The 26,909-nt window shown below is 39.5% G+C and overlaps 1 protein-coding gene across 1 annotated transcript; it reads left to right on the top strand.

Moving 5' to 3' along the window:
• Window positions 1–7,627: 7,627 nt before the first annotated feature.
• On the top strand, window positions 7,628–25,839 carry gnl2 (guanine nucleotide binding protein-like 2 (nucleolar)). The gene is made up of 16 exons (XM_010885372.4): window positions 7,628–7,852; window positions 8,504–8,594; window positions 8,727–8,821; window positions 9,557–9,696; window positions 17,665–17,849; window positions 18,060–18,126; window positions 18,302–18,460; window positions 19,402–19,515; window positions 20,169–20,297; window positions 22,156–22,260; window positions 22,660–22,818; window positions 23,323–23,430; window positions 23,831–24,375; window positions 24,946–25,025; window positions 25,398–25,480; window positions 25,638–25,839. The coding sequence occupies exons 1-16, from the start codon at window positions 7,789–7,791 to the stop codon at window positions 25,779–25,781; spliced, it is 2,268 nt and encodes a 755-aa protein (XP_010883674.2). The 5' UTR covers window positions 7,628–7,788; the 3' UTR covers window positions 25,782–25,839.
• The last annotated feature ends 1,070 nt before the right edge of the window (window positions 25,840–26,909 follow it).

The following is a 26,909-nucleotide window of genomic DNA, read 5'->3' as shown; positions in this document are numbered from 1 at the left end:
TTTCCAATGTAGATGATGTGTTCTATTTCACATCCGGCATCTTAGAATATATTGTAGAGTAGCATCCTTCCCAAAATGTGTGGGAATTGATGCTGCAGTTTAAAGAGTGCTCTGCACACACAAATGACTGTTTGGAACTGATCCAGAACAAAAGAACATCCATTTATGGGAGAGTTTATATCTAAGAGGTTTTTAAAAAGGCAGATGAGTTTTTAATAAAGAACAGCCAGAAACCATAGAACAAGAAAATACTTTTTTCTTATGTTTTCTCCTGTCTGTCCTAACAATATTCCACACAACACTTTTAGAAATGATGGTTCCACATGGGTACTTAGGCTTGTCCCTTAAGAGAACAATCTTTATTGTTCCATTTATTGTTCCATTCCAGTCCAGATAGAATCCTTCTAGATTGTAGAACACTCACATTACACACAAAGAATCAGTTCCAAAAGGGTTCTTCTGGCTGTTTATGTGGGGGAATCTCTTTCTTTGTTCCAAACCTTTTTGGTTTTAGGTGGAATTATTTAAGTTTCCAGGTAGAACCCAAAATGCTTCCAGCTAAAATTAAAAGTTACCATTAACCATGAACCAAATATTTGAAAAAAGGTTCCCTCTCAAGGTAAATAGAAGAACCCTTACTGAATCCTTTTTCCAGAGAGCTTGCATGGCACTTTGAGGGGGAAATACTATATATACTAATTACTTTATATCTTTTTTTCTGATTAGAGGAAGTTTCATTCATTTATTTATGTGCCGTGTATTGCTGTTGCCATCTGTTCCAGTTGCATCTGTATGAAATTAAACAGAGAGGATTTCCTTGGTTTGGTCAGGACTTTTCTCCTGAGTCCTGCTACTGATTCAAACTTCCTGGATTTGAACACTGGCAGACCTATCTTTATGTGCAGAAGTTTGGTACAGTGCCCAGTACTGTAGGTATAGGGTAGTATACTACTACTATAACCTTTAGAAAATGCAGAAGGGTGCTACAGTGCCAAATACTGTAGGTCAAATTAGAGAAAATCCCATGCAATAATGTTTGCAGACCAAATTCTAGATTGGGATGCTTTGGTATAGACGATCATTATTAAACTGGATTGGTTTGTTACTGACAACATGCTAAATATCTGGATGACATTATTTACAAATTCTTTCTCCAACTTCTTTCCTATGACCTTGCAGAGAAAAAATAAATTCCAACAATATATTACCAAAAGCTAACGCATTTAGGCTGTCCTTTATTACGTCAATCCGTGGACAAGTGGTGAGAATGCCTTGGGTTCAGTTCAAATGAAAGGAAATATACAAGTAGCCTCAATATATGACAAAGAGTAGCAGTTGGTCCAGGACTTTATAAACAATGTTACAGTGTTTAGGTCTATTAACTGGCCTCATGCATAGGTTAAAAAATAAATGGTAAATAGTTAAAGTGCGACTGTTCAACTCAAATGCGAACGCTATTTGTAATCCTCAATAATGACAAGACAAAATATTTCAATATCGGCCCTATGTACACTTCTGTGCATAATCCTCCTTGACCCAGCATGAGAAACCAAAACAAGTGTGTTGCACCCTCTTCTGGATAAAAGAGCAATGTGCAGCATTTTGGATGCCAGTAGGTGTAGAGCGCATCTCCAAATTCCAGGACTACCTATCAAAATAATATGTCCCACAATAACAGAATGGTTCAGTTGGCAACAAAAACAACAACAAAATACATTCATATAAAAAAGTAAGTACAGCCCTGGAAAGTTATACATACATTCGGATACAGTGTACGTGAATATCTGAGCTTAATTCCAACCACTTTTATTGATGAAGGTAACCCAAAAAACGTTGAAACCCTTGAAATGCAATGGAAATCAACCAGAATGCAATGTGATGGTGTGCACACCTAGCTCCAATAGCTGGTGTTGCCCCCTTTTTTGCTGAATTGCCATTTCTTGTGACTGTCTAATTAGTCTTTCACATCGACTGGGAGTACGTTTTGCCCACATTTAAAGTATTGCTTGAAATGTAGCATGTTCAAGCGCTTTATTTACATGCATCCATAACCCACCATTTTGTCGTTTAGGTTATGCTTTTGGAGAGATGACATCGCATTCTCCTGAACAATTCTCAAGTACAATATGAAATTGAAGATTGATCCAATTATATTATTAAAGGCCAGGCCCTGATGAAGCAAAGCAGCCCCAAACCATAATGCCTCTAACTTCCTGCTTTATGATTGGTATGATGGTTTTCTGTTCATACACACTGTATTTCGTTTTCACCTAACTTTGCTAGCACCTTTGACTCATCTGTCCCAAGTAAATAGTTCTTGTAATTTTGGTCTTTACCCAGGGTTTGTCTGGCAAACGTCAGTTGTGTTTTGATATTTTTTTGAGAGCAGAGGTCAATTCATTCTTGACCACCCATGTAGGCCAAGTTTGTGCAGACTCATTCTGACAGTTGAACTTTGGCATTGACTGTGGCACGGGACCTGTAGATCCCTTTATTAATAGAAACCTTGGGTTTCTTAGAGACTTCTTTGAGAATCTTTCAGTCAGCTCATGATGGGACAACCTGACCTAGGTAGATTTCCAGTGGTTTGGAATTTTCTCCATTTGTAGATTATCTGTCGGACAGTGGATTGATATATTTTTAATTGTTGTAAATGGCTTTGTAACCCCATTGTAACCTTTTATGTTGATTCTAAATGTATACATTCTATGATAGGATAGGGTTATACTTACTTGTTTGGCACTATGAAATTAAACTTATATTTATTTTAATTTCAAAGTTCGATTTTTTGTGTGATTTGAATGTGGTTCAATCAATGAATGTGGCAGGAATTTACATCCTTTTGTGGGGGAAAAAAATTCAGGGGGTGTACTTACTTATTCACATGCCTGCACATACTTTATTGGTCATTCTGGGACACTGCTTACATGCTAAATAACTAGCCCATTTCTGAAATTCTTATGAAATTCTGAAGACCTAAATATTTGTATTGAAAAAGCCTGTTTTCTAAATATGTAAGGATTTCCCAAAGAATTTCCCTTTGACTTTAATCATTATGTTTTTTTTGTAACTCAGATATCGGTGGTTCCATTGATGTTGACCACATAAGACAGGACGGTGGAACATGCCCATTGGTAAAACAGTTGACCCCTTTAGCATGATTTCTAATACAGTGTCATACTGATGTCTAATATAGTGCCATACTGATGTCTAATATAGTGCCATATTGATTTCTAATATAGTGCCATATTGATTTCTAATATAGTGCCATATTGATTTCTAATATAGTGCCATACTGATGTCTGATATAGTGCCATATTGATTTCTAATATAGTGCCATACTGATGTCTAATATAGTGCCATATTGATTTCTAATATAGTGCCATATTGATGTCTAATATAGTGCCATACTGATGTCTAATATAGTGCCATATTGATTTCTAATATAGTGCCATATTGATGTCTAATATAGTGCCATACTGATGTCTAATATAGTGCCATATTGATGTCTAATTCAGTGCCATATTGATGTCTAATACAGTGCCATATTGATTTCTAATACAGTGTCATATTGATATCTAATACTGTGTCATGTTGATATCTAATACAGTGCCATATTGATTTCTAATATAGTGCCATATTGATGTCTAATACAGTGCCATATTGATGTCTAATACAGTGTCATACTGATGTCTAATATAGTGCCATATTGATGTCTAATATAGTGCCATATTGATTTCTAATATAGTGCCATACTGATGTCTAACATTGTGCCATACTGATGTCTAATATAGTGCCATATTGATGTCTAATACAGTGCCATATTGATTTCTAATACAGTGTCATATTGATGTCTAATACAGTGCCATATTGATTTCTAATACAGTGTCATATTGATGTCTAATACAGTGCCATATTGATATCTAATACTGTGTCATATTGATATCTAATACAGTGCCATATTGATTTCTAATATAGTGCCATATTGATGTCTAATACAGTGCCATATTGATGTCTAATATAGGGTCATACTGATGTCTAATATAGAGCCATATTGATGTCTAATATAGTGCCATATTGATTTCTAATACAGTGCCATACTGATGTCTAACATTGTGCCATACTGATGTCGGCATAATACTCACATTGTTCCATACCCCAACAGTAAACTGGAAAAGATAGCTTTAACCAGCATGGACCGGAGGCTAGCAAAGTGCATTGTCCTTTACATCTTCGACTACAACAAAATTATAAAAAGTGTTTTTTTGTTGAGTAGTTTCCCCTTCTGGGTGGATATTAAACCTAGGGAAAAGTTATTGTCTTCATAATTTGCTGTCAGATAAATAATGAATCCTACTGATTCTTATGGGATCCTGTTGTCTGAAATTAAGTTATTTTTGAATATATTAATAAAATGATGACTAATGCATTTACCAGTTGCATAAAACATTGATTATCTGTAATGGTTTCATCCATGCTAACCTTTTTTTATGATTATTCTTCCTTTTTCACAGGTGTTTCTGGCTGAAGACCTGTCTCCACACTGTAGCTAATAGAAACCCTGAAAGGAATATCGTCTCCAGTACATATGTAAGACTAATATTAGCAATGCTGATTTACCCACCTTCGCTGAACTTGAGTGTTCAGTCAAAATTAGTTTGATACTACTAATATTAGCAGTATCACATTTAGTAAGATGTTTGGCAGTGATAACAATACTTGAATGTAATTGCTATCCATCGAATCTTATGTCATAAACAAACACAGTATTAAAAAAGTATTTTCTTTCGGAAAGTAATAAGTGTACAAAAATGTATTTGCTGAACAACAGAGATTTTGAGAACAAGAACAACTGTGTAAACTGTTGAACACTGTTTCAATCAAAGGTCACAGTAAACTGTATCCTTCATATTGATGGTTTATTGCTTAAATGTAACAGGTCTGCCAGTTCTCAATACCCATTCATCCATGTGTTATTACAAAATATAGCTAGCAAATTTTTGTAGCTAGCTATGTTGTTTGAAAGTGAGCATGATTCATATGTTACTGTAACTGAATTGTGCCAGTGCATTGAAAATCAACTAATAGTGACATCTTAGTCACAAATATTGGCTTAGTTGTTTCTAGATAACCAACAAATTAGTGATTAGCTATCTATTCAATTTAGTAGTTCAGAGATGTTTTATGTAAGTTCACATACATTTTCAGTTACAACAAAGTTTTGACTAGCAATCTAGGCAGTAAGACATTGTATGCTTCTGGCATGGGAAGCAGCAAACTTTTTCTCATTACGTCACAATTATGCAAATCACCAGCTGTGAATGCTCAGCAATAAGCAATCACAAGGTTTGCTGTCTGTGTTTTGCTGAAATGTCTTCCGTTTTTTTCAGACGAATGTTGGATCCCTTCAGGGCTTTGCTAACAAGAAATGACAACAGAGAATACTCAGGGCCGTTGGTAACGCAAGGAAAAGTTGTTATGATTCACAGGGCCCATTTCTTGGGGGGTCCACTGATCGCAATGTCATTTATAAGTGAGGGGGCCCAGGCTCATATCTTTTAAGGGGGCCCAGAAGTCCTGGTATGGCCTGTGTACTCCATTTAAGCATGTAGGGCCACGTGGCTTTTTGGAGAGTTCTATTTGCCATGTAATGCAAGATGCAACCCTGCCCAATTGAAACAAAGCATGCTCTATGAAAATGTCAGCTGTTGTTGCACATGTTTCTTAATTCCAGTTGGGTTAATGTCAATTTGCAAAAACATGCAGACATATCTTCATCTTCACTTTTTGTAATTAGATCAAATGTCCCAGAAGCCCAGGCCTCCAGGCCCAACTGCCCGAGCCGTCACGAAAGACTGTGAAGTGCATGCACCGTTAATTGCTAATGAAATACACAGTATCAGATCGCAGTAAACTCTTCTCAGGACAGAATAGAGGCCAATGGAATGGCCAAAGCTAAATACCAGCAACACTTTTACTACAGCACAAACAGTATATTTTTCACTATTATCAAATTATTCAATTACAATCCATAGTCATTCAGGACATTCATATGATACCAATTTAAACCCCAAATTGAATGGTCAGTGTTAATAAATATAAATCATAGTAAATATTTAGTCAATTTAATGTCATATACGATGAATGTTCACTTTTTAACTAGTATGTGGAAAACAGTTAGTCTGAAATGTAGTGACTCTTAAGTACTTTGTATATGTGTTTTGCTTACAACAAAGATTTGTTTTTACTGAACTAAAACAGCCCATAAGCTTTTGCTTAGGAGGATATATGAAGCCAAGAGGGCACAATGTAGGAAAGGTGGTGGGCAGAGCCAAGCACAAACTAGCTACATTATAGAAATGATGTGGAGTGCACCTGTCCAATAATTCCAATTGCCCCTGCATTCTTTCAAATAACTTTTGAGAAGCTTTGACAAAGGGTAAAATTGAAAAACTCCCATACTGAAAATAAATACATTTTAAATATATTTCTTTAAACATATTTGGGATACATAAAAAAATAAAATGGGATAAATAATGTATTTACAGAAATTTTAATTAATACATTTACAAATATATTATGTAACAAATGCATATAATATTTAACAAAAAATGGTGGAGATGCATTTGAAAATGTATTGGAAAATACATATATTTTTTGGAATGCATTTTAAAAATGTAACATTCAGCTGGCTGTGTATCAATCCCATAATGTTTGGTTTCCAAATCATATGTGCTAACCACTACTCCAAACAGGGATATCTGTTTCAGAAGGACGAGTTGTGGTCTTACCGAAGTTGCCACAGTACGTTAGACTATATTGGTGACTATTTATAGATATATATTTTGTAAATATATATCTATAAATATATATGTAATTCAACACCTAAAAGTGATGTCATCAATATGTCACTAATGATTAACATTTTGAAAGTGTTTGTATATTAACTGTGTGAAGACAAGTGCGCTGCATTTGTTTATAAAATCCGGTCCTATTTTTGGCTGTAATATAATATTGATTTCAGAAAATAAACCTGGGTTACACTTAAGGGACCACACAGTCCTTGCCAGGCCCAATATCCACTAAAATGTAAGGCATGTAAGGGAATAACACCTTTGTTTAGCTGTAAAAGAGATCTTGGTCCCAGTTTGTGTTCCTTGTTGAAATAACGGTAAAATAATTTTCAGGTCAGCTGTGAAATGTCACATGAATGTCATTTTGGACTCTGAACATTAGTTGTTTAGCAATGCATTTGGACAAACTTGAAATGTGTTTATACATTTTGACACACATTTCGGAAATAAAATGTGAAATACCTTTTCATACCTGAAATGTTTTAGTTTTTTTTAACGGATTCGACATATATTAATCAATTAATCATACATTCTACATGCATTTTGCATTGCAAAAATATATTTATTTTCTGTATGGGCTGTTCCTCTGTGTTTAAAACATATTTTAAGTTGGGGAACGCAAATCTGGATTGAGTTCAGATGTTTCATTGTGAAGAAATTTGGCCCCACTGTCACTAGGCTTCCTCTGAAAATGACGATGTGAAGGTTGGCTCTCTGGTTACCTGTCAATCTGGAACTGGTCTGGCCAACTTGATGATTGGTTCAGACTCTCAGTGGGTTTTTTCTTGTCGCTCTTTGATGACGTCTTTCTAGTGCCTGAAGAAGCTGCAGTGAGAACACGTGCATCGGGCAGATATAATTATTTGAAGATCTTATTTGACATTTCGGTGTTTTTTTTAAATTTTTCATCGTTAAGGTCCAATACACTACCAAGATGGTGAAGCCTCGGTTTAAGGGGAAAAGCACGATAAACACCTCGGCGGCCAGTAGTAATCCTGGTGAGATGTACTATGAGTTGTCTAAGTAGCTAACTGCTGTTTGTTTACAGCTAACAGCTAGCTATGTTTTGGTTAACGAGCTAGATAACATATATACTCCCTGTGAAAAAATTAACATAGTTTAGTAGCTATGCAAAACGTTAGTTTCATGTTGTATCTACGAATATTTTTTTTTAGATAACCATGTGACCTTCATGGAACTGACTTAGTTAACTTTACATATCCGACTCTGTTTATTAAACATGTAGCCAGACCAGCTGTTTATAACTGCAATCCATAGAACTAGCTAACTACAACCATTGGTTCACTTGGGATCTGGGAAGTTTGGGAGTCCTAATTTCTGCTTTCTAGTATCTAAAATATTAAACTGCAGTCTCTTTTCGACCATACCAGGAGCTCAGATCCTGCTAACTCCTGCCCACTTTAACCCCTGGCTACAACATTAAGAATATCTCTTCCCTCCATGGAATAGGCTGAATGTCATTACTGTGTGTATTATGGCAAACATTGTTACATGGCTACCACATGTCAAATCCGTATTAGCTTGCATCTGTGACACTGGAATCGAATGAGTCCAAGTACTATCACATCTCTAAACACTGTGTCATGCCATTGTTATAATACCAGTCATATATCTTTAACCGTTCACAGACCGACCCAAGACTCCTGCAGGTTCAGGCAACAGCATGAGGGACCGAGCAACTGTCAGACGTCTGAATATGTACAGGCAGAAGCAGAGATGGTAAATAATGAACATTTCTTTTATGACCTTTCCATTGATTTCCATATTAACATTGGGGGGAAATGTATCACCAGTGATCTCCGGTGATAAATGTGTACAAACATTTCATTGCCATGCCTCTGTGTTCCCTAGCAACAACAGAGGGCAGGTGATAAAGCGTTTGCAGTATCAGTCCACTGTGGCACCTGGAACGCAGGCCCGGGTGGAGCCTAACATCAAATGGTTCAGTGAGTAGTACTGTTAACTTCGGTACCACACAGTCACAGGTTGTCCAACAATGGCTGTGTTGATTCCAATTGATTAGACTTGTATTAAGTCTCTTTATGCTAGTTGAGTTAACTTTTTCTTTTTTGGACAATCTGACTAAGTTTCTTTTATTAGCCTACTGTGCACCCCAGTCTCCACAAAGTAAACTATGAGTTCTATAACACATAAACACTAGAGCTTTTGGAGGTGTGCCATTGCACTTGATTACGTTGACAGGGGGGGTAATCAGAAGAAACAGATAATCATACTGAGAGTTTGTATGTCCCTGATAAACTTCAGGAAATAATAGATTTAAGAAACTGGTCTGTTTTATATTGGCCAGTAAAGCGTCCAGATATGAATACAGGCACCCTGTAAATTCAGAAGAATTTGAGCAATTTGCTGCCGACGTCAGACAAATTACCAGTACAAATATGCTGCAAATTTATGTTTGCTACAAGAAGCATTTGTCTGGTTTTGTCCAATGACGTTTGTGTTTTTCACGCCTTATATTTTCAGGAAGTTTACTACAAAAATGAGGCTGGTTATGCAATATTGAAAATCTGTAATTGGACATGGGACATTAAGGCAGTTGTTATAAAAAGTACACGTCTGCCAAAAATATATAAGAGACAGAAATAGATGGACATAGATACCTGCCTTAGCATGATCGCGCACTGTTAATAATGCTTCCTCTCTGACTGCCTTTGTCTCAGCAAACACTCGGGTCATTAAGCAGTCGTCCTTGCAGAAGTTTCAGGATGAGATGAGTGCCGTGAAGAAGGATCCATACCGCGTGGTGATGAAACAGAGTAGACTGCCCATGTCCCTCCTACACGACAGAGTGAAGGCCCACGTGAGTAACAGGGTTACATTCATTAGGGCTACCCAGCTACGTTTCTATCCGATTGGTGACCGATTTCTATGTGCATATTCTAAAATCTGCATGATGGAAATGCATGCATTTTGTGACTAGTAGCATTTCCTCCAAGCAGGCTTGATGCTGTAAAAAGCGGGATGATAAAGGCAAATCTGTAACTTTGTGAACTACATACTCTCACCTTGTTTTACTATGGGATGACCACAGACGTTTCCGATTCGATATGATTGCTATTCTATTAGTATTTACTAGGGATGTCACAATACCAGAAATGTTGTAGTCGATACCAATACCAGTGAAATTCCACGATTCTCGATACCCAATTCGATACCATGGTAAAAATCTAAAACAAAATAATAAAATGCTTCAACATAAATTCCTTTATTACAAACTTTTCTACATTACAAAAAACAACAACAGTGGCATGTAGGCTCGGGTTGATACTGTGAAAGGAAAACTGAGATTTCAGTTATCAGCTGAATAACTGTAAGAAAACAGCAGAGTCTACACACACACACACTCCTCTACTCCGAGTGCAAACAGTAGTTTAAATTTACTGACATGGTGATGGACCATTAGTCCGGAAATATTAATTTAAAATGCAGACGTTATGTTTTGATGACAGACTACACAGACTGAATGGTAAGGATGGTAGCCTACTTCTACAAGCTATGGTTACATTACATTAGCCTTAACATGGTAGCTTTTAGCATTTGGCCATTGCGAACGTCGTTTGGAACATAGTTGGATAGGCAACACAGCAATGCCAGCTGCCAAAAATAATGGTAACGTGTATTTCAGGCTAAGAATATAACAAGGATATCACTTTGGATATGTTGTAATGTGACATGAATTCAAACTCGCTCACCTTGAATTCTTTAAATAAATCTGGATGTTTTGTCATTGAGGTGCTTCACAAGTTGGAAGCGTTTCCTTTATCATTTCTTTGACAAAAAGATACCAGCATGTCAAATAAGCAAATGTGCCGTCATTGTATGCTTTATTGAAAGAGAAGGGAGATCATGTTTTGTCTGTTGAATTAGCAAAAACTGGATATAAATCAACAACATTGTATAGTAGGCAGCAGCTTATAAAATGGTTGGGTGGAAATATGGTTTTGTCATGAGTGTTTGCCCCAAGCTTATAGTCTTTCTTCTTCTGTCAGGTGCATAAACACTGCCTTGTAAAAGGTTTCAAACCCCTGACCAATTCTCTAATTACAAAAGCATTGATACATTTGCCTAATTCCCCTATCAGTACATTGAAATGTTGTTCTCTTGGATATTTTCGGATGCTGACTCTCAAAATCAATTATTGTAAGGTAGAATTGGTTTTATGTTGGAAAATATGATAGAGACTGTAAAAAATTAAATATATTGCTTGTATGTGTTGGAAAGATTTGTTTTATGACTGTCATTTCTGAATTTAATTATTTTCTTAAATTAATAAAGGGATGAGATCTGTGAGATGTTCCTCATTTCTGGATTATCGTTAATTCAAATTAGCAAGCACCCATCTTACATTAAAGAATCCACAATCATACAGAATTCATTGATTACATAAGGATATTTGATATAGTAGGCCGTTTTGCAGACTCACGCCAAATAGTTTCACGCTGCCAAAAAAACGTCGTAATGAGATTTGAGTAATTCTATTGCATCCATTGCTATAAAAACACTATGGTGAGTTAATGCCATGATTTTAGGGAGCATTACAACCTAAATAACAGTCCTGCAGGCTGTGTTTTTCTAATGCATGCTATGTACACAAAGCTTCATATTTTGTTGATGAGTGTTTGTGATGAGTTTATTTACTAGATAATTGACAACTTTACTTTAACAAGCCAAACTAGCTTGCAACAATAAAAAAAAAAACACTATCTTTGGACCGTGATTTACATGGGAAAATGTGTGAGTGCTTGCTTGTGAGGTGAAATAAATTTAAAAGGATCTGCCGTCCCAACCCCCCACACACTCTTCTTGGGAAAATCAAACCAAGAAGCCAGCGTAGCAACGGATGCAACATTCTGGTCAGACTTGATCGCAGACTTGATGGCAGGTGATCGCAATGGCCCTAACAACGGACCGTATAAGTACTTACTCAATGCAAGGCATTGATTCTATCCTGAAGGGAATTCAAAATGTATTCTCAGATGAAATTTTTATTTTCCTGCCTTATGTCCAATATTAGAGGCCCCTATGAATAGCTAGCCTTCATATATGTAATTGCCCCTCAAAACTAGATCCTGAGATTCATCATAAGACATCAGATTTCGAATGAAAATATCAACATTTCAAGTGACTCTCCGTTCCATTCTGTAGTAGCTGGAAGCTGGAATGCCTTCTGGGTGGCGGCTGGTTAATAGGATACACATTGGATTATTTTAACATTTGACTGTCCATAGGTGTATTTGACGTTACCTTATTGGTTCAGTTAAAATGGCATGTTGGGGGCTATTCTTTTGTTTTAAGCCATATTAATTTGTGGCGGGCTGTGTCAATTCCTCTTGTAGATGGCTTAATAGCTTTGCAGGTTGTGTCAGTCTTTAAAATTCAGTCTTGTAAATGTTACAGGGCAGGATTACGTTTTAACATTCATATCCTGACCGTTGATCCTTCAACAGTGTTTTTCTCCAGAAAATGTGATAGCAATTTTAGTGTTTCACAGATGGGGGCCAGTGGTTAGGTAATTGTTTCCAATTTCTTTAATCTGTGTAAACTAGGAGCTTCCACAGCACAGGGGTTGTGTACTTATGCAAGCAATTTTTTGGCAAATATTTAGGACCTAAAACCAATGTTATCATACGATAACGCACTTTGAGTGTCATTTTTGTTGGTCAGGGCTTTGAATACATTAACCAGTCACCATACATCTTTTATTAAGATGCTGCTCTTCTTGGGGTCCAAACAGAAAAGGGGAAAAAAGGCACAATACATGTAAAAACACATAGTACTGTAACACACAGCCCAGTAGGCCTAGAACAATAAAGTACACAAAATTGAAGTGCATAATTCAAACAATGTCTGTGTCTTCTCTTATAAATGTGACCCCGGTCAAATGAGGACACAAAGTCCCTCCACACTGGGATGTTTAGTTGGCTTTTTGACGCTCAACAGACCTCCCCCCCCTGTGCTTTCATGTTTGTAGTGCTGTTGTTTTGGGCTACAGGGAGTTAGAGCTGCGTGATCTAATACATTCACATTGATGTTTTAGCACAGGGTTCCAAATGGCAGTATTCCCATATCGGCAGTAAAATGTTTGTTTATGAGCATTTATTAGGGTCTAGCTACCATATATGTTCATTTGTTAGCAGTTTGCTTTTTGGTCTCATCTGCTCCTGTGTTCTGTGTGTGCCTTCCCATTCACACGCTGACCAAGCCCCTTCCTCTTCCATCTGACAGCCAAGATGAAAGACACCGTTTTCCTTTGAGTCTAACAACAAGCTTTTATTTCAGATGTTTCAAGGATTATTCATGAACTGAATTGCTCCCCCTTCCCGATTTTGTGATGTTCTCTTCATGAATATGCCCTTGCATCGCCATAACTACTCTAAAGACCTGTCCACTAATTAATAGATTTTACTATTTGGCCATATTTCCTCGACGTACAAAAGTGTGTCGGAAATATTTGATCCCCCAAGATGTTATTGAATATTGTGGCAAATCAACAGTGGTTTGTCAATGTGGGATGAAAGTGAATAATTACTCAGGTAGTGTATTATACCTTAGTTACATCAGACTGTGCGTGCAGTCCGTTTTAAACAGGGTATGTTTCTTAAGCTATTGTTTGTGAAATATTCTGCCAGGTGGATCCTCCTCTCCACCTGGCATATTCCCACTCGTTTCGCTCGGCTTCACAGTGCAACCAACCTTCCTGTTTAGGGTTTTGTTTTGCCAACTTTGCAAACCCCTGTTACCGAGGAGAAAAAATACTCAAACAACACTTCTGTCCAGTTCTTCAAGTTCTCTGAGAACATTGTTGTTGACTGAGAACTTCAGTGTTCTTTTTCCTCTAAATGGCTCCATGTGCGTGCAAGACCTCTAAAAATATTTCAGCCTGTTGGAGGTGAATGGCCTTATCCTTTTTAATCTGCCGCCTCCTCCGTCATCATCTCCTATTGTTATTTCATGTCTTATGCCTTTTAGAGTATTGAACTTCATGCAAAAACTGTGAGAGAGTCCTAATGAGTAGAAATGTAAGCATTCATTTTAATGGAATATCAATTGTCTTCTTTCAGGTCCTTACTGATGATTGACTGGGTGTTTTTACTAAGGTCTTTTTCTGGTCATGTATTGTTTTGTGTCCTTAGTTTTTCTCTTAAGTTAGTCAAAGCTATTAGGTTCATATTTCCATTTAACATACATGCTCTGTTACAGTCTAGAATTGAAAAGTTGTGCCATTTGAGCATATGATAAGTAAATAGTTCTAGCCCAGCTACGCTCATGTGAGCAATGACTGGTGTTGATTCATTTAGACTGCACACTCGGTCTGTCTTGAGCAAAAACAAGCATCCATCAATCCAGTTGCTGAGCTTATTTATTTCTCAGGAAAGAGATTTACAAAGTAAACCTTTTTTGCTGAACAAACAAATGTCACCATAAAGAATATACAGCTACTGTTGATAGTCTGCTAAAAGAAAGCTACTAACACACATTCTCCTTGGCTAGACTACTGTAGTCAGTGCTGGTTATTTCTTTCAAATTATCTTGAAGGGCCAAGTAATTCTCAGTACAACACTTTAGAAACTAAAGTGTGTGCAGTTAAAATAATAATCACATTTAAAAGTAATAAAAAAATTATTCAATTATTTACTAATATATAGCTGCATATACAATATATAAAACACCAACCTAAAGGCTCTGTGTAACCCCAATATAGTAAAACAAATTACACTCTGTCCAGGACAGTAATTCTGTATAGGCAAGTACTCTTTTGCCCAAATGACAGTGCCAAATAGGAAAACATTTACCATTGGACCATTACTGGTGGGTGACAGGAGGGCACCAACACGTGGGTTTAGAAAGAACACCTCCAATTGTAGTGAATGGTCAAGGCAAAACTGAAAATGTAAACATAATTGTTTCTGACAAGATCCATGAACGGTTTGTTTTCACTCTCTACCAGTGTTGCAATAGGACTATGGCTGCATTTCACATCAAACCTGGCTCAGAAAAGGCAGTTTATTGGCTGTTACACTACGTACTTGGGGTTCTGTGTGCTGTATTTGCTTTTTCTCCACCTCTGTTTACTGGTGGAACTCCTGGAACATGGCCGCCAGCTCTGGTGGATGAACGTTTGTACCAACTAACTATAACCTAACCGATACCAATCACATGGCACACACATCAACAACACTTTCTTTCTCTCCACTTCTGTTTTTACCTTCATTTTTTCTGTTCCCGCTGTAAGCTTTTGACTTACTTTGTTTCTTCGCAATTAGAAATAATCATGTCTTCTTTTATTGAAAGCATTTGTTTTGCATGCCGCCTTAAATTGACATTGTGATACAATGCAGCTGCTCTCTGGGCCCTCTTTTTGGGTAATGAGTTTGAGGCAACTTAACATCATGGCAGACATTAAAAAGATTTTTGACAATGAAGCCTACTTACTTAGAATCTGAACTTAAATTAAATAACTCCTCTGTGGAGGAGTTGCTAGCTAGGGTTATTACTAGCTAGTGTTAGCTCACTGAAGTCTGTGGTTTGTGCAGTTATTGAGCTTATCCTAGTTAGGATTGTCACGCTAAATAACTTAACTTCCTTTGTGCTGGAAGTTACAAAGACATAAAAACCTGGACCTGCCTACTTGTATGTATTTTGAGTGTATTGTTGGAAAATTAAGGGTAATGTATGCTCACATGTTGATGCTGTTTTTCACAGTAACCATAAAAAATTGTCCGGTAATGAATTAATGATCTGTACATTAAAGATTCTAGCCACAATAGCTGTGAGTCACCACAGTCTCCAAATTCAGCAGCTTCATAAAGTTTAGCCTGCTGTTATTCTGGCCAGGTCAACAAAGTGCTTATTACAATTTATAGCCCATTTTGAATCAGATCACATTTTGTTTATATTCAAACTTGGACTGATTAGTCTAATCAATCAATCAATCAATCAATGAACACAGGATCTGATCCAGACAGTGTAGATTTTTAAATATGCCCAAACTTGAAGGACATGACTACACAATCCAAATCTATATATAGTGAGAATTTTTAAAGTTTGTCCACTGACAAAGAAATTATCCGTCTATCATTTTAATGGTAGGTTTATTTGAACAGTGAAAGACAGAATAACAACAGAAAATCCAGAAAAACGCATGTCAAAGATTTTCTAAATTGATTTGCATTTTAATGAGTGAAATAAGTGTTCGACCCCTCTGCAAAACATGACTTAATCGTTAGTGGCAAAACCCTTATTGGCAATCACAGAGGTCAGACGTTTCTTGTAGTTGGCCACCAGGTTTGCTGGTGGCCTCCTCCAAACCCGAGTTGATTTGATGCCAAAGAGCTAAATTCTGGTCTCATCTGACCTCAACACCTCCACCCAGTTCTCTTCTGAAACATTCAGATGTTCATTGGCAAACTTCAGACTGGCCTGTACATGTGCTTTCTTGAGCAGGGAGACCTAGCGGACGCTGCAGGATTTCAGTCCTGCACGGCGTAGTGTGTTACCAATTGTTTTCTTGGTGATTATGGTCCCAGCTACCTTGAGATCATTGACAAGATCCTCCTGTGTAGTTCTGGGCTGATTCATCACTGTTCTCATGATCATTGCGACTCCACTAGGTGAGATCTTTCATGGAGCCCCAGACCAAGGGAGATTGACAGTTCTTTTGTGTTTCTTCCATTTGAGAATAATCGCACCAACTGTTGTCACCTTCTCACCGAGCTGCTTGGTGATGGTTTTGTAGCCCATTCCAGCCTTTTGTAAGTCTACAATCTTGTCCCTGACATCCTTGGACAGCTCTTTGGTCTTGGCCATGGTGGAGACTTTGGAATTTGATTGATTGCTTCTGTGGACAGGTGTCTTTTATGCATTTAACAAATTGAGATTAGGAGCACTCCCTTTAAGAGTGTGCTCCTAATCTCAGCTCGTTACTTGACACCTGGGATCCAGAAATCTTTCTGATTGAGAGGAGATCAAATACTTATTTCACTAATTAAAATGAAAATCAATTTACAACATTTTTGACATGCATTTCTCTGTATTTGTCTCTCAATCTTCAAATAAACATACCATTAAAATTATAGATTGATAATTTCTTTGTCAGTGGGCAAACGTACAAAATCAGCAGGGGATCAAATTTAGATTTTTTTCATTATTGATCAATCATGTTTTCTTTCTCTGTATTTGTATACAAAACTGCTTGCTATTCTTATCTTTAACATATCATTCTTATGTGTTTTAACTGTCTAGAAGTGTTTTAATTATCCACAAGGTCAGGAGTTCAGACCTGAATGGAAAAGACTCAAATGAACTCCGTTGGTTGGGTTACCAGATCAGGGAAACCTACTAGCTCTAGAAAGTCATTTTTTCCTTACCATTCCAAGTGCCTTTATTACAGTAATAATTCTGATATTTGTCTGAAGTAGCGAGAAGGAGCCTTTGTGCATTTTTATCATGCTATCCCCATAGACACCTCTAATCATTTCATAGATTCTATAGAATGCAATATATGATCACTTCTGCTTTGACAATATCAATATTAGAAAGAAAACTGTATATCCTATGATTTAAGAAATGTGTGTGTGTGTGTGTGTGTGTGTCAAAATTGAATCATTGTGGTCACTGAACCCCCCCCCCCCCCCCCCCCCCCCCGCTACTGTCTTTTGGAAGAAGCTGTTGGAAAATGTAATTCCTCCATTGGGTTTCTTTGTCAAACATTAATGTTGTGTTATTGATCTCTTTCAATCTCCTCCCCATTTCCTATTGTCTTCTGTAGAACTCCAAGGTGCACATTCTGGACACAGAGGGCTTTGAGACCACGTTCGGCCCCAAGGCACAGCGTAAACGGCCCAACCTGATGGTCGGAGACATGAAGGACCTGGCGGAGCAGGCCGTTGCCTCTGGGGAGACCTACAGCGCCGACAAGGACCGTGACCTGGTCACAGAGGACGACGGGGTCAGGTGAGGGCTGTCTTAGCATTGTCATTGGCTACTCTAACTGAACTTTCAAAACACTGCGCTTTACACCAAATCAAAGTCTTACCATAGCTACTCTTTGAGTAGCACTTAATACAGCCTTGCTTTTGACTGTGTGTTGAACTTCATGAGCACGTACATTCTGCTTATTGTGAAGTTGTGGTGCCTGGTGAACCACATGTTCTCTACACACAGAGATGAAGCTCGGGAAGAGATCTTCAAGAAGGGCCAGTCCAAAAGGATCTGGGGAGAACTCTACAAAGTACAGCATCTTTCCATCCATTCTAGTTATTGATATATTCATCAAATAAAAATAGATTTTCTAGATGCACGGTTTCTATTTGATGTTGAGAGCAGCGAAGACTGACTAATACTTTTCTCTCCCCCGCCTATGGCCATACTGCCCTCCTCTTTCCATCCGTATCGTCCACCCTCAGGTGATAGACTCATCGGACGTGATCATCCAGGTGCTGGACGCCCGCGACCCCATGGGCACGCGCTCGCAGAGCATCGAGACCTACATGAGGAAGGAGAAGCCTTGGAAACACCTCATCTTCGTACTGAACAAGTGTGACCTGATCCCTACCTGGGTCACGGTACGCTTATTTTGTTTTCTTCAAACCTTCCCCTGAGACCAAGGCATACTCTTTAACAGCATTCTGTAGTACCCAGATGGAATGTGCCAGTTCTGAGGTTTTATTTTTCAACCCTGTTTTGACACCAGTCAGTACATCTCAGTTTGGCTCAGCTCAGTAGTAGGCAAAGGCTTGTTGACAGCTTCAGTCGTGTTATTTTTAAGAGTAAAGCACCTTCAGGACACTGGCAGTGTTTTCAGGGGGAGCTAATATTTCCAGGGTTTTCAGGGGGAGCTAATATTTCCAGGGTTTTCAGGGGGAGCTAATATTTCCAGGGTTTTCAGGGGGAGCTAATATTTCCAGTGTTTTGCTCAACAAAGTTTTATGTGAGTTGTTATTCACAGGTTTTTTTCTCCCTGAATCAGGGGTCCTTGCTCAAATAATTTGAATTGGGACTCTCCAGCCTCATCAAATTTAATAGTGCATTTCATCACAAAGGGTAGACTGGCCTCAAATAATCTTTCTCTGTGTCTGTGTATGTGTCTGTATCATTTGTGTTTCCAACTGTTCATGATGTGCTCTGCTGGCTTTTGTTCTGAAATACTTTGAAGATTAATGTTCAGAACACATTGTGAATGACTGCTCTTTACACATGTCAGACTAAAATTTTAATCCGACATTGTTTGTGTCTGTTGTCAAAGCTTTATCATTTATTTTTTCAGAGCTAATCTTGTGTAACTGTCCCTCATTCCCACTCAGGGGAACTGACATTTGAATAAGGCTCTCTACCCTTTTGCAATGTCCAACTTAAAGGAATCCATGCAGAATACTTCACAGCTTTGACATTTGCTAGGTCATGTTGACACGCGTTGCTCAAATGAAGCGCAGGATTTCCGAGGTGATGAGTAAATGGATATGTCTGCCTGTCTGACTTATGTCTGTCTGATCTGTCTTTGAACCAGAAACGCTGGGTTGCCGTGCTCTCCGCTGAGTACCCCACCCTGGCCTTCCACGCCAGCCTCACAAACTCTTTCGGCAAGGGCTCCCTCATCCAGCTCCTCAGGCAGTTTGGCAAGGTAAGCCCCACTGGCGTTCTCCCACATTATTCCCCCATTCAACATGGCCCGAACTGAACTCTTTTCGCATTTTATAGTAAGTCCCTTTGGGCAGAGGTTGGTGAAATGGTCTACTGGCACCTTGCACTAACCCCACGCCTTAAAGACTACATCTGGGCACACGGTCTCACATCTGCTGCCAAGCTATTTTGGGTTGGTGCAAGCCATAAACCAGGGCCTTGGAGGCTCAGAGGGGAGCTCAGGCTTAGTTAACATAAATCCAGTTGAATGGTAAACGGCCCACATTGTTGGGTTCAAGACGAATGTTTGGTTCAACTCAGAACACTGAAAACATACACATTTTTCTAATATGCTCACACTGTAGATTTTGTTTGTAGGTGTCTAGTGACTTTTTTTCATACTGTTTAAAGCGAAATGGCTGTTAGTTATTCTTTGGAGGCAACATGGGATGTATGCATACATTTATTTGCTTCCAGAAGCTATTGTTTTCAGAGAAAAGGTATAAGCCTTTTGTAGATGTCGTCCTTATTTTCTGACCAGATAAAATGTAATGCTTTATTAGTAATGGCTGCCTTCAAATGGCCTTATAGAGTTATTGTTTGCTGGCTTAGTATAGGCTGTTGTGCTGTTTTAACCTAAGTTTGCCTCTTTAGCTCCACACAGACAAGAAGCAGATCAGTGTGGGTTTCATCGGCTACCCCAACGTTGGAAAAAGCTCTGTTATCAACACACTGCGTTCCAAGAAGGTCTGCAACGTGGCACCCCTCGCCGGTGAGACAAAGGTTAGACAAATGCATTACCTCCTACACACCCATCCTACCACCTTTTGCCTTCTACTGTGTAGTCTCCGTAACGGCCAATACACTGATTACCATGATTGCTGTTAAAGAACATTACCTGCAAATGTGCAGGCAGACAGCACAGCTACTCATATCTGAAGTAAAGCAGTAGCCAATTATATTTATGTAATCTCTCAAAAAACTATAAATTTGAATATCTGGCTAGAGAAAGGGCTGAAAAGAAAGAAAAACTGTTGTTGTCATTTCCCATTTCTGGAGCTGTTTATCCTGTTTGGAACCAACGTGATATCTGGAAGTCTGGAAACCCCACAGTCCAAAGCACTGGGGGGAACCGAGGGGGTTGATGCTATCGGAGTTGGCCGTCCATTGCCACAGCTGTAAGCTTTGAGTGCAGTGTGCAAGAGGTGCTCTTTTTTTCCCGCCCCTTTCAGACATCCGATGGGCACGTTGCCAGAAAGTGTTTATTGCCTAAAGAGAAGTGGCTCCTGCCAGAAGCTGTTTGCTGCTCACCTCTGCCTGTTAGTCAGTTTGTCTGGCTGATGGTCGGTCGCTTGATCTGATGGTGGCTCGGTCTGTCTGTCTGTCCGATGGTGGCTCGGTCTGTCTGTCTGTCCGATAGTCCTCATAGGTAGCCAGTCCCCATAGGTAGCCTGATAGTGACTAACCTCTTTTGGACAAGACTACATATGCAGAAAGACTACAGGTGTAAATAAATGGTTGTCATGAAACTTTCAAATGTCTAGGATAACCAGGAAAGGAACCAGGCATGCCTAGTTCTGCCAGCCTGCAATTGAAAGTGATTCATGTTGTTGCCCGCACTGGATTCGAACCGTGGTCACCCAAATGAGATTTAATATTTCGCTAGACACCATTAAGCATTGTGTTAAACTGAGTAACGTTCCTTATTATGTTTAGCTCCACCACAAATAGCATGTATACAGGTGCTGGTCATAAAATTAGAATATCATCAAAAAGTTGATTTATTTCAGTAATTCCATTCAAAAAGTGAAACTTGTATAATGTATATATTCATTCCACACAGACTGACATATTTCGAGTGTTTATTTCTTTTAATTTTGATGATTATAACTGACAACTAATGAAAATCCCAAATACAGTATCTCAGAAAATTTGACCAATACAAAAAAAATATTATGCTATTTAACGAGGGGTAGTCAGTCAGTCAGTCGCTCACCCATTCACTCACGCACTCAGTAAAAGACAATCACTCTCCTAGGCAAGCTGTTACTATAGTTGTTAAGGACAAATCAATTCCGATTTCCGGAAGTGAGGGGACATTTTGCCCATAGGCTTGCCAGTTACATGTGAAGTGAAATGGTTGAGGTCTTCATCCCATTTTCAACCTCTTAACACGCATGGACCGTAATCTAGCATCTGACCAGTTTCGCAAGAGTTTGGAACTGGGATAAGAGATTTGACTGTGACAAAACAAGGTTGCTCAGCTCTCAGTTGGCCCTCCTGTCACTGTGTCTCTTTTTCCCCATCTCTCTCTTGTCTTTCTTTTCTGTCTCCCACTCTCGTTTTCTCAGTTTGTTGGAGCAAGCCTTTTTGTCTGTGCATTAAAGCCTGTCCACAGTTTCCTCCCGTCATCCAATCTGGGACTAATAGTTTTCAGGAAGAGGGAAAAATTGGTGTGTGCCCGTCTGAATCAGAAACAAAACAGTCTGCTCATGGGTCCACTGTTATTTCTGCTATTTCTCATGATAATGCTTTCATTTCGTGTGCCTTATTCTCGGAGTACTTTTAGATCATGGGTTTTATTTGGTGTTTCTGCTCCATTATCCAACTGAATGTTTTTGCTCGGGCCTGAATGGTCCAGGTGTGGCAGTACATCACACTGATGCGACGCATCTTCCTTATCGACTGTCCCGGCGTCGTGTACCCATCCGAAGACAGCGAGAGTGACATCGTGTTGAAAGGAGTGGTAGGTTCTTACTGTTTTTATTATACAGTTTTAGCAAGCAGGGTAATATATATAATTAGTTGTGGTCATATACAAAGGGTGATATGAGTTTTAGTCAAATTGATGATTATACACATTTATACCCATATCGAACCTTGATTATACCCATAATATCGAACCTTGATTATACCCATATTGAACCTTGATTATACTCATATCAAACCTTGACTGAAGTTGTTTGGGGTGGACAGGTGGGAAACAAGGTTTCTAAGATCCATGCCTCGCTTTTCACTTCTTCATAGTTGGAGCCACAACAGTCATTGCTGTACGCTTAAATGCCTTTAGCCGTGATCGGTTTCTGTGTAAAAAATTTAAACTCAGACCTCATTGGATGTGTCCTCTCCCTGTCCTATTTAATAGGTACAAGTGGAGAAGATCCGTAACCCAGAGGAGCACATCCCGGCAGTCCTGGAGAGGGCCAAACCAGAGTATATACAAAAGACGTACCGCATCCCCACATGGAGCTCCCCAGAAGACTTCCTGGAGAAGCTGGCCATGCGCATGGGCAAACTCCTCAAGGTCAGGACCCATGTCGTTTAGGCACGCGTTGTTCTGAGGGAAAGTGCGTCAGTTGGGCTGAATTCACAATCCAGGGTTGTTCGCTGTAACCTGGTGGCTCACATCTATTTGTGCCTAATGGCCAACTTTTCTGGTTGCATTTGAACCATGAAGATGGACATAGTTCTCATCTGTACAACTGTGCCATTATAGTGTCTGTTCCAGATGCTATGATGGGACTGTTTGATGGAGGACATTTTAGCAATGTCACGTTTTGCCGACAATGTAGATCTGAGGGACCCAAATACTGGTCTGAGCTGGTTATCTTCTTTGACCTGTGTGCTGCTGCACTCATGATATTTATTTTTGGACAATGTGTGGGTCAGTGGGAACACATTTGTCTTCCCTAAATATTGACTTACTTGAAACTCACTCACTTGAAACTTGCTGAGTGGCACACAATTGACCTCCATTTATTCTGTTGTTTCAAGTGTTCCCTGATGCACAGTACTTTATCTTTTACAGGGGGGTGAGCCGGACCTTCCATGCGTCTCTAAAATGGTGCTTAACGACTGGCAGAGAGGACGGATCCCCTTTTTCGTTAAACCCCCAGGACCTGACGGAGATCATGAGGTGGCTGCATTATATCATATGAAATCCTCTGTCTCTCATGCTAAAATAGATTGCAGGAGGTAAATCCCTTATCCTGGTACCTGTCTGCCACCTTCTGGCTGGATGGTAAATCACCACTAGCCTTGCCAGGATTGGGAAAGAGTGAATGTTTACAAGGTCATGTAGACTTCTGTTAGCTTAAGGCAATAACAAAATATTCTCATATGTAAATCTGGGCTGGATGCCCATTTTCTAACATGCTCACATTCCACATGTGTTTTTTAAAGCACTGGATGGGTAAAGCCTTGGCTGCATGGAGTTTTCATTATTTAATCCATGCAAGAGGCACACTTAAGAGAATGCTGACAATTGGAAGTGCGGCCCTGTTGTTGAAAGGTGTATTGATGTGTGTCATTCTCAGGGCCAGCAGAAACTCCCTGTGGAGGTGGCAGCTGAAGCTACAGAGCAAGTCCCACAAGAAGAAGGAGCAACAGAGGAGCAGGGCAGCGAAGAGGCTCCAGGCGTATCCGCCGAGCAGGAGGCCCTGCAGAAGCAACTGAGGCAGAAAAAGGTGCAGGTGCAGAAGATCCTCTCCAACGTCCGGCAGAACTTTGGCAAGATCAGCGTGGCGCCCGAGTTCAACGACGAAGACCTGGTGCCTGTGGGGGCGGGTGACCTAAACTTCTCGGACCTGTCTGGCTCTGACATCGGCAGCGAAGACGAGGAAGTAGAAGAAGAAGTAGTAGAAGAAGAACAAGAAGATGGAGAAGAGAAGGGGGATGGCAAGAGAGCTGCTGGAGATGGAGAAATGGAGGCCTCCACCACCACCATCGTCGCCACCGCCGTCGTTCAGCCTGCCGAGGACAAAAAGAGTTCACGTGAGACGATTCGCGAGCTGGATGGGAAAATAGCAAAGTACAAGCAGTTCCTGGACCGAGCAAGACTCAAGCGCTTTTCTGCCATCCGGTTTGTCTTATTCTTCTCTGTTCTTCTTATCACTTATCGTGTTTTTTTGATTTGTTCCATGTTTTCAATTAAGCCCACTACAACTCAGAGCTTTTACGATATTCGGGCTTACGTCTGCTGTAAGTTTCTACCTATTCCTTATACAAGTGCACTACTTTTGACCAGAGTACATCTGGACCAAAGTTGCTCCCAATATAGAAGGGTGCTATTTGGCATGGTTGGCGTGGAGACATGCTGTGCCTGGGGCGCTTTGAAGTGAAATATGCGCCGTTCTTCACTGGCCAGGCACCTGGAGATGGACAGCTACTCATTTTGCTCGGGCCTAATACATGGGCTGTGTTCCATCCCCGTTAATGTCAAGTTGTTTCAACGCACTCATCCACTCTTTATCCGTTGCTGGTGAACCTCAGCTCACGCCCTGCTTAAGAACATCACATTTAGAGTCGACCGCAACCAATTTGACAACCACTGTTGGCTGAGCGGATTCCAATGGAATGAACTATCTGAATGTTTGGGGAGTAATGAGGTAATCTGATGTCTCTATTTGCTTCTTTTCTTTTTTTTGTACAGGATTCCTAAGGCGCTGTCTGACAAAGTGTTAACAGACGTAAAAGTGAAGCCAACGGCAGCAAGTAAACCAAAACCTGAAGGTAAACGTTTGTTTCTACTTAGAAGTCTCTCTCATTCTAGACATTCCTGTGGCCCAACCTGATTTCTCAAATGTAGGGTGAATGTCGCCTCCATGTCCAAGCCTATCCATTAATAAAATACAATGTAAGCCAATGTGACTGTCCCTTACACAAAGTACAGATATCACACCAGTCTTGTAGTAGCAGGTACCTTGTGATAGTACGGATATACAGTACACTGTTGATTGGGAACATGCCAGTCTACCTGAAACCAGGTAGAAATAGAATCTATTAATGAATCCCATCACTAGAGAAAAGCGGAATAACAAAATGCCATATAAATTGGAAAATGCTCAACCAAAGTGACTCACTAGCTATCCTTTTATTCTTCAGCTGTAACACAGGTTGGCAAGAAGAGAAAAGTGGAAGAGGTAGAGGACCCCACACATCAGCAAAGCAGGCTTTCGTCTAAGCAGGTACTGAATTTTACCTTTGCCTGCTGTGTGATGGAGTGCACCCCTGACTGGCGCTGCTGCTCCTCTGCCACTGACTTTAGTGAAATTGCCTTCTTTCTCAGGCTCAAATCTCAAATTGTCTTTTGGTTTTCCCTCTGTCTTTCTCACTCTTTTGCAGAGAAGAGCTATGGAACGTGCTCAGAAGGTGAAGAAAGTGGGAGCCCGTTTTTATGAAACCCATAACGTCAAGAACAAGAACAAAAACCGAAAGATACCGACGGTGCTAAACGAGGGCAAGAAAGCCAAGAAATCAAAGCGCTAGTTTGGGATCCAAGAGACTAAACTACTGGGACATTTCTAATAAATCCTTTTTTTTAATAGCCCTGTTGTATGAAATGGTTGTAAAATATCTTGATACCATTGGTAACTTGATGCAAAGAGTGGGCATCTATCGCACAAGAAACAAAGATGTATTCTGGGATTGTAAGTGGTACTGTTGAGATACAACTGGTCCCCAAAGACTGTAACGTATCATGTGCCCCATGTCATAAAAAAAAACATACTTTCAAAACTGAGTTATGATAATGATTCTACATGTAGATTATGCACACACAGTACTGTACTGTGCAAAAGCCTTCTATACCAGAAAGTCCTACTAAATCGGTGTTGGCGTGCGTGCCAATGTGTATGTATACTGCCACTGGTTGTTATATGTGTGGGTGTGTGTATACAGGTACTGGTCATAAAATTACAATATCATCAAAAAGTTGATTTATTTCAGTAATTCCATTCAAAAAGTGAAACTTGTATAATGTATATATTCATTCCACACAGACTGATATATTTCAAATTCAGTATCTCTGAAAATAAGAATATTACTTAAGACCAATACAAAAAAATGATTTTTAGAAATGTTGGCCAACTGAGAAGTATTAACATGAAAAGTATGAGCATGTACAGCAATCAATACTTAGTTGGGGCTCTTTTTTCCTGAATTACTGCAACAATGCGGTGTGGCATGGAGTCGATCAGTCTGTGGCACTGCTCAGGTGTTATGAGAGCCCAGGTTGCTGTGATAGTGGCCTTCAGCTCTCCTGCATTGTTGGGTCTGGCGTATCGCATCTTCCTCTTCACAATACCCCATAGGTTTTCTATAGGGTTAAGATCAGGCGAGTTTGCTGGTTAATTAAGAACAGGGATACCATGGTCCTTAAACCAGGTACTGGTAGCTTTGGCACTGTGTGCATCTCCATGAAGCTGGTAAGCAACAGGAAGCATGAAGTGCTCTAAAACTTCCTGGTAGACGGCTGCGTTGACCTTGGACCTCAGAAAACACAGTGGACCAACATCAGCAGATGACATTGCACCCCAAACAATCACTGACTGTGGAAACTACACTGGACTTCAAGCAATGTGGATTCTTTGCCTCTCTTCCTCCAGACTCTGGGAC

This window comes from Esox lucius, chromosome 20 (assembly GCF_011004845.1).
Source record: "Esox lucius isolate fEsoLuc1 chromosome 20, fEsoLuc1.pri, whole genome shotgun sequence".
Lineage (NCBI taxonomy): Eukaryota > Metazoa > Chordata > Actinopteri > Esociformes > Esocidae > Esox > Esox lucius.
This window is presented reverse-complemented; position numbering and strand designations above follow the sequence as displayed.

Bases quoted from the DNA above. Each gene is read 5' to 3' on its own strand.
- gnl2 (XM_010885372.4), top strand. From the start codon at position 7,789: ATGGTGAAGCCTCGGTTTAAGGGGAAAAGCACGATAAACACCTCGGCG. The intron at 22,261-22,659 runs GTAGGTTCTTAC...CCTATTTAATAG, and splicing joins ACATCGTGTTGAAAGGAGTG to GTACAAGTGGAGAAGATCCG. The intron at 22,819-23,322 runs GTCAGGACCCAT...TATCTTTTACAG, and splicing joins GCATGGGCAAACTCCTCAAG to GGGGGTGAGCCGGACCTTCC.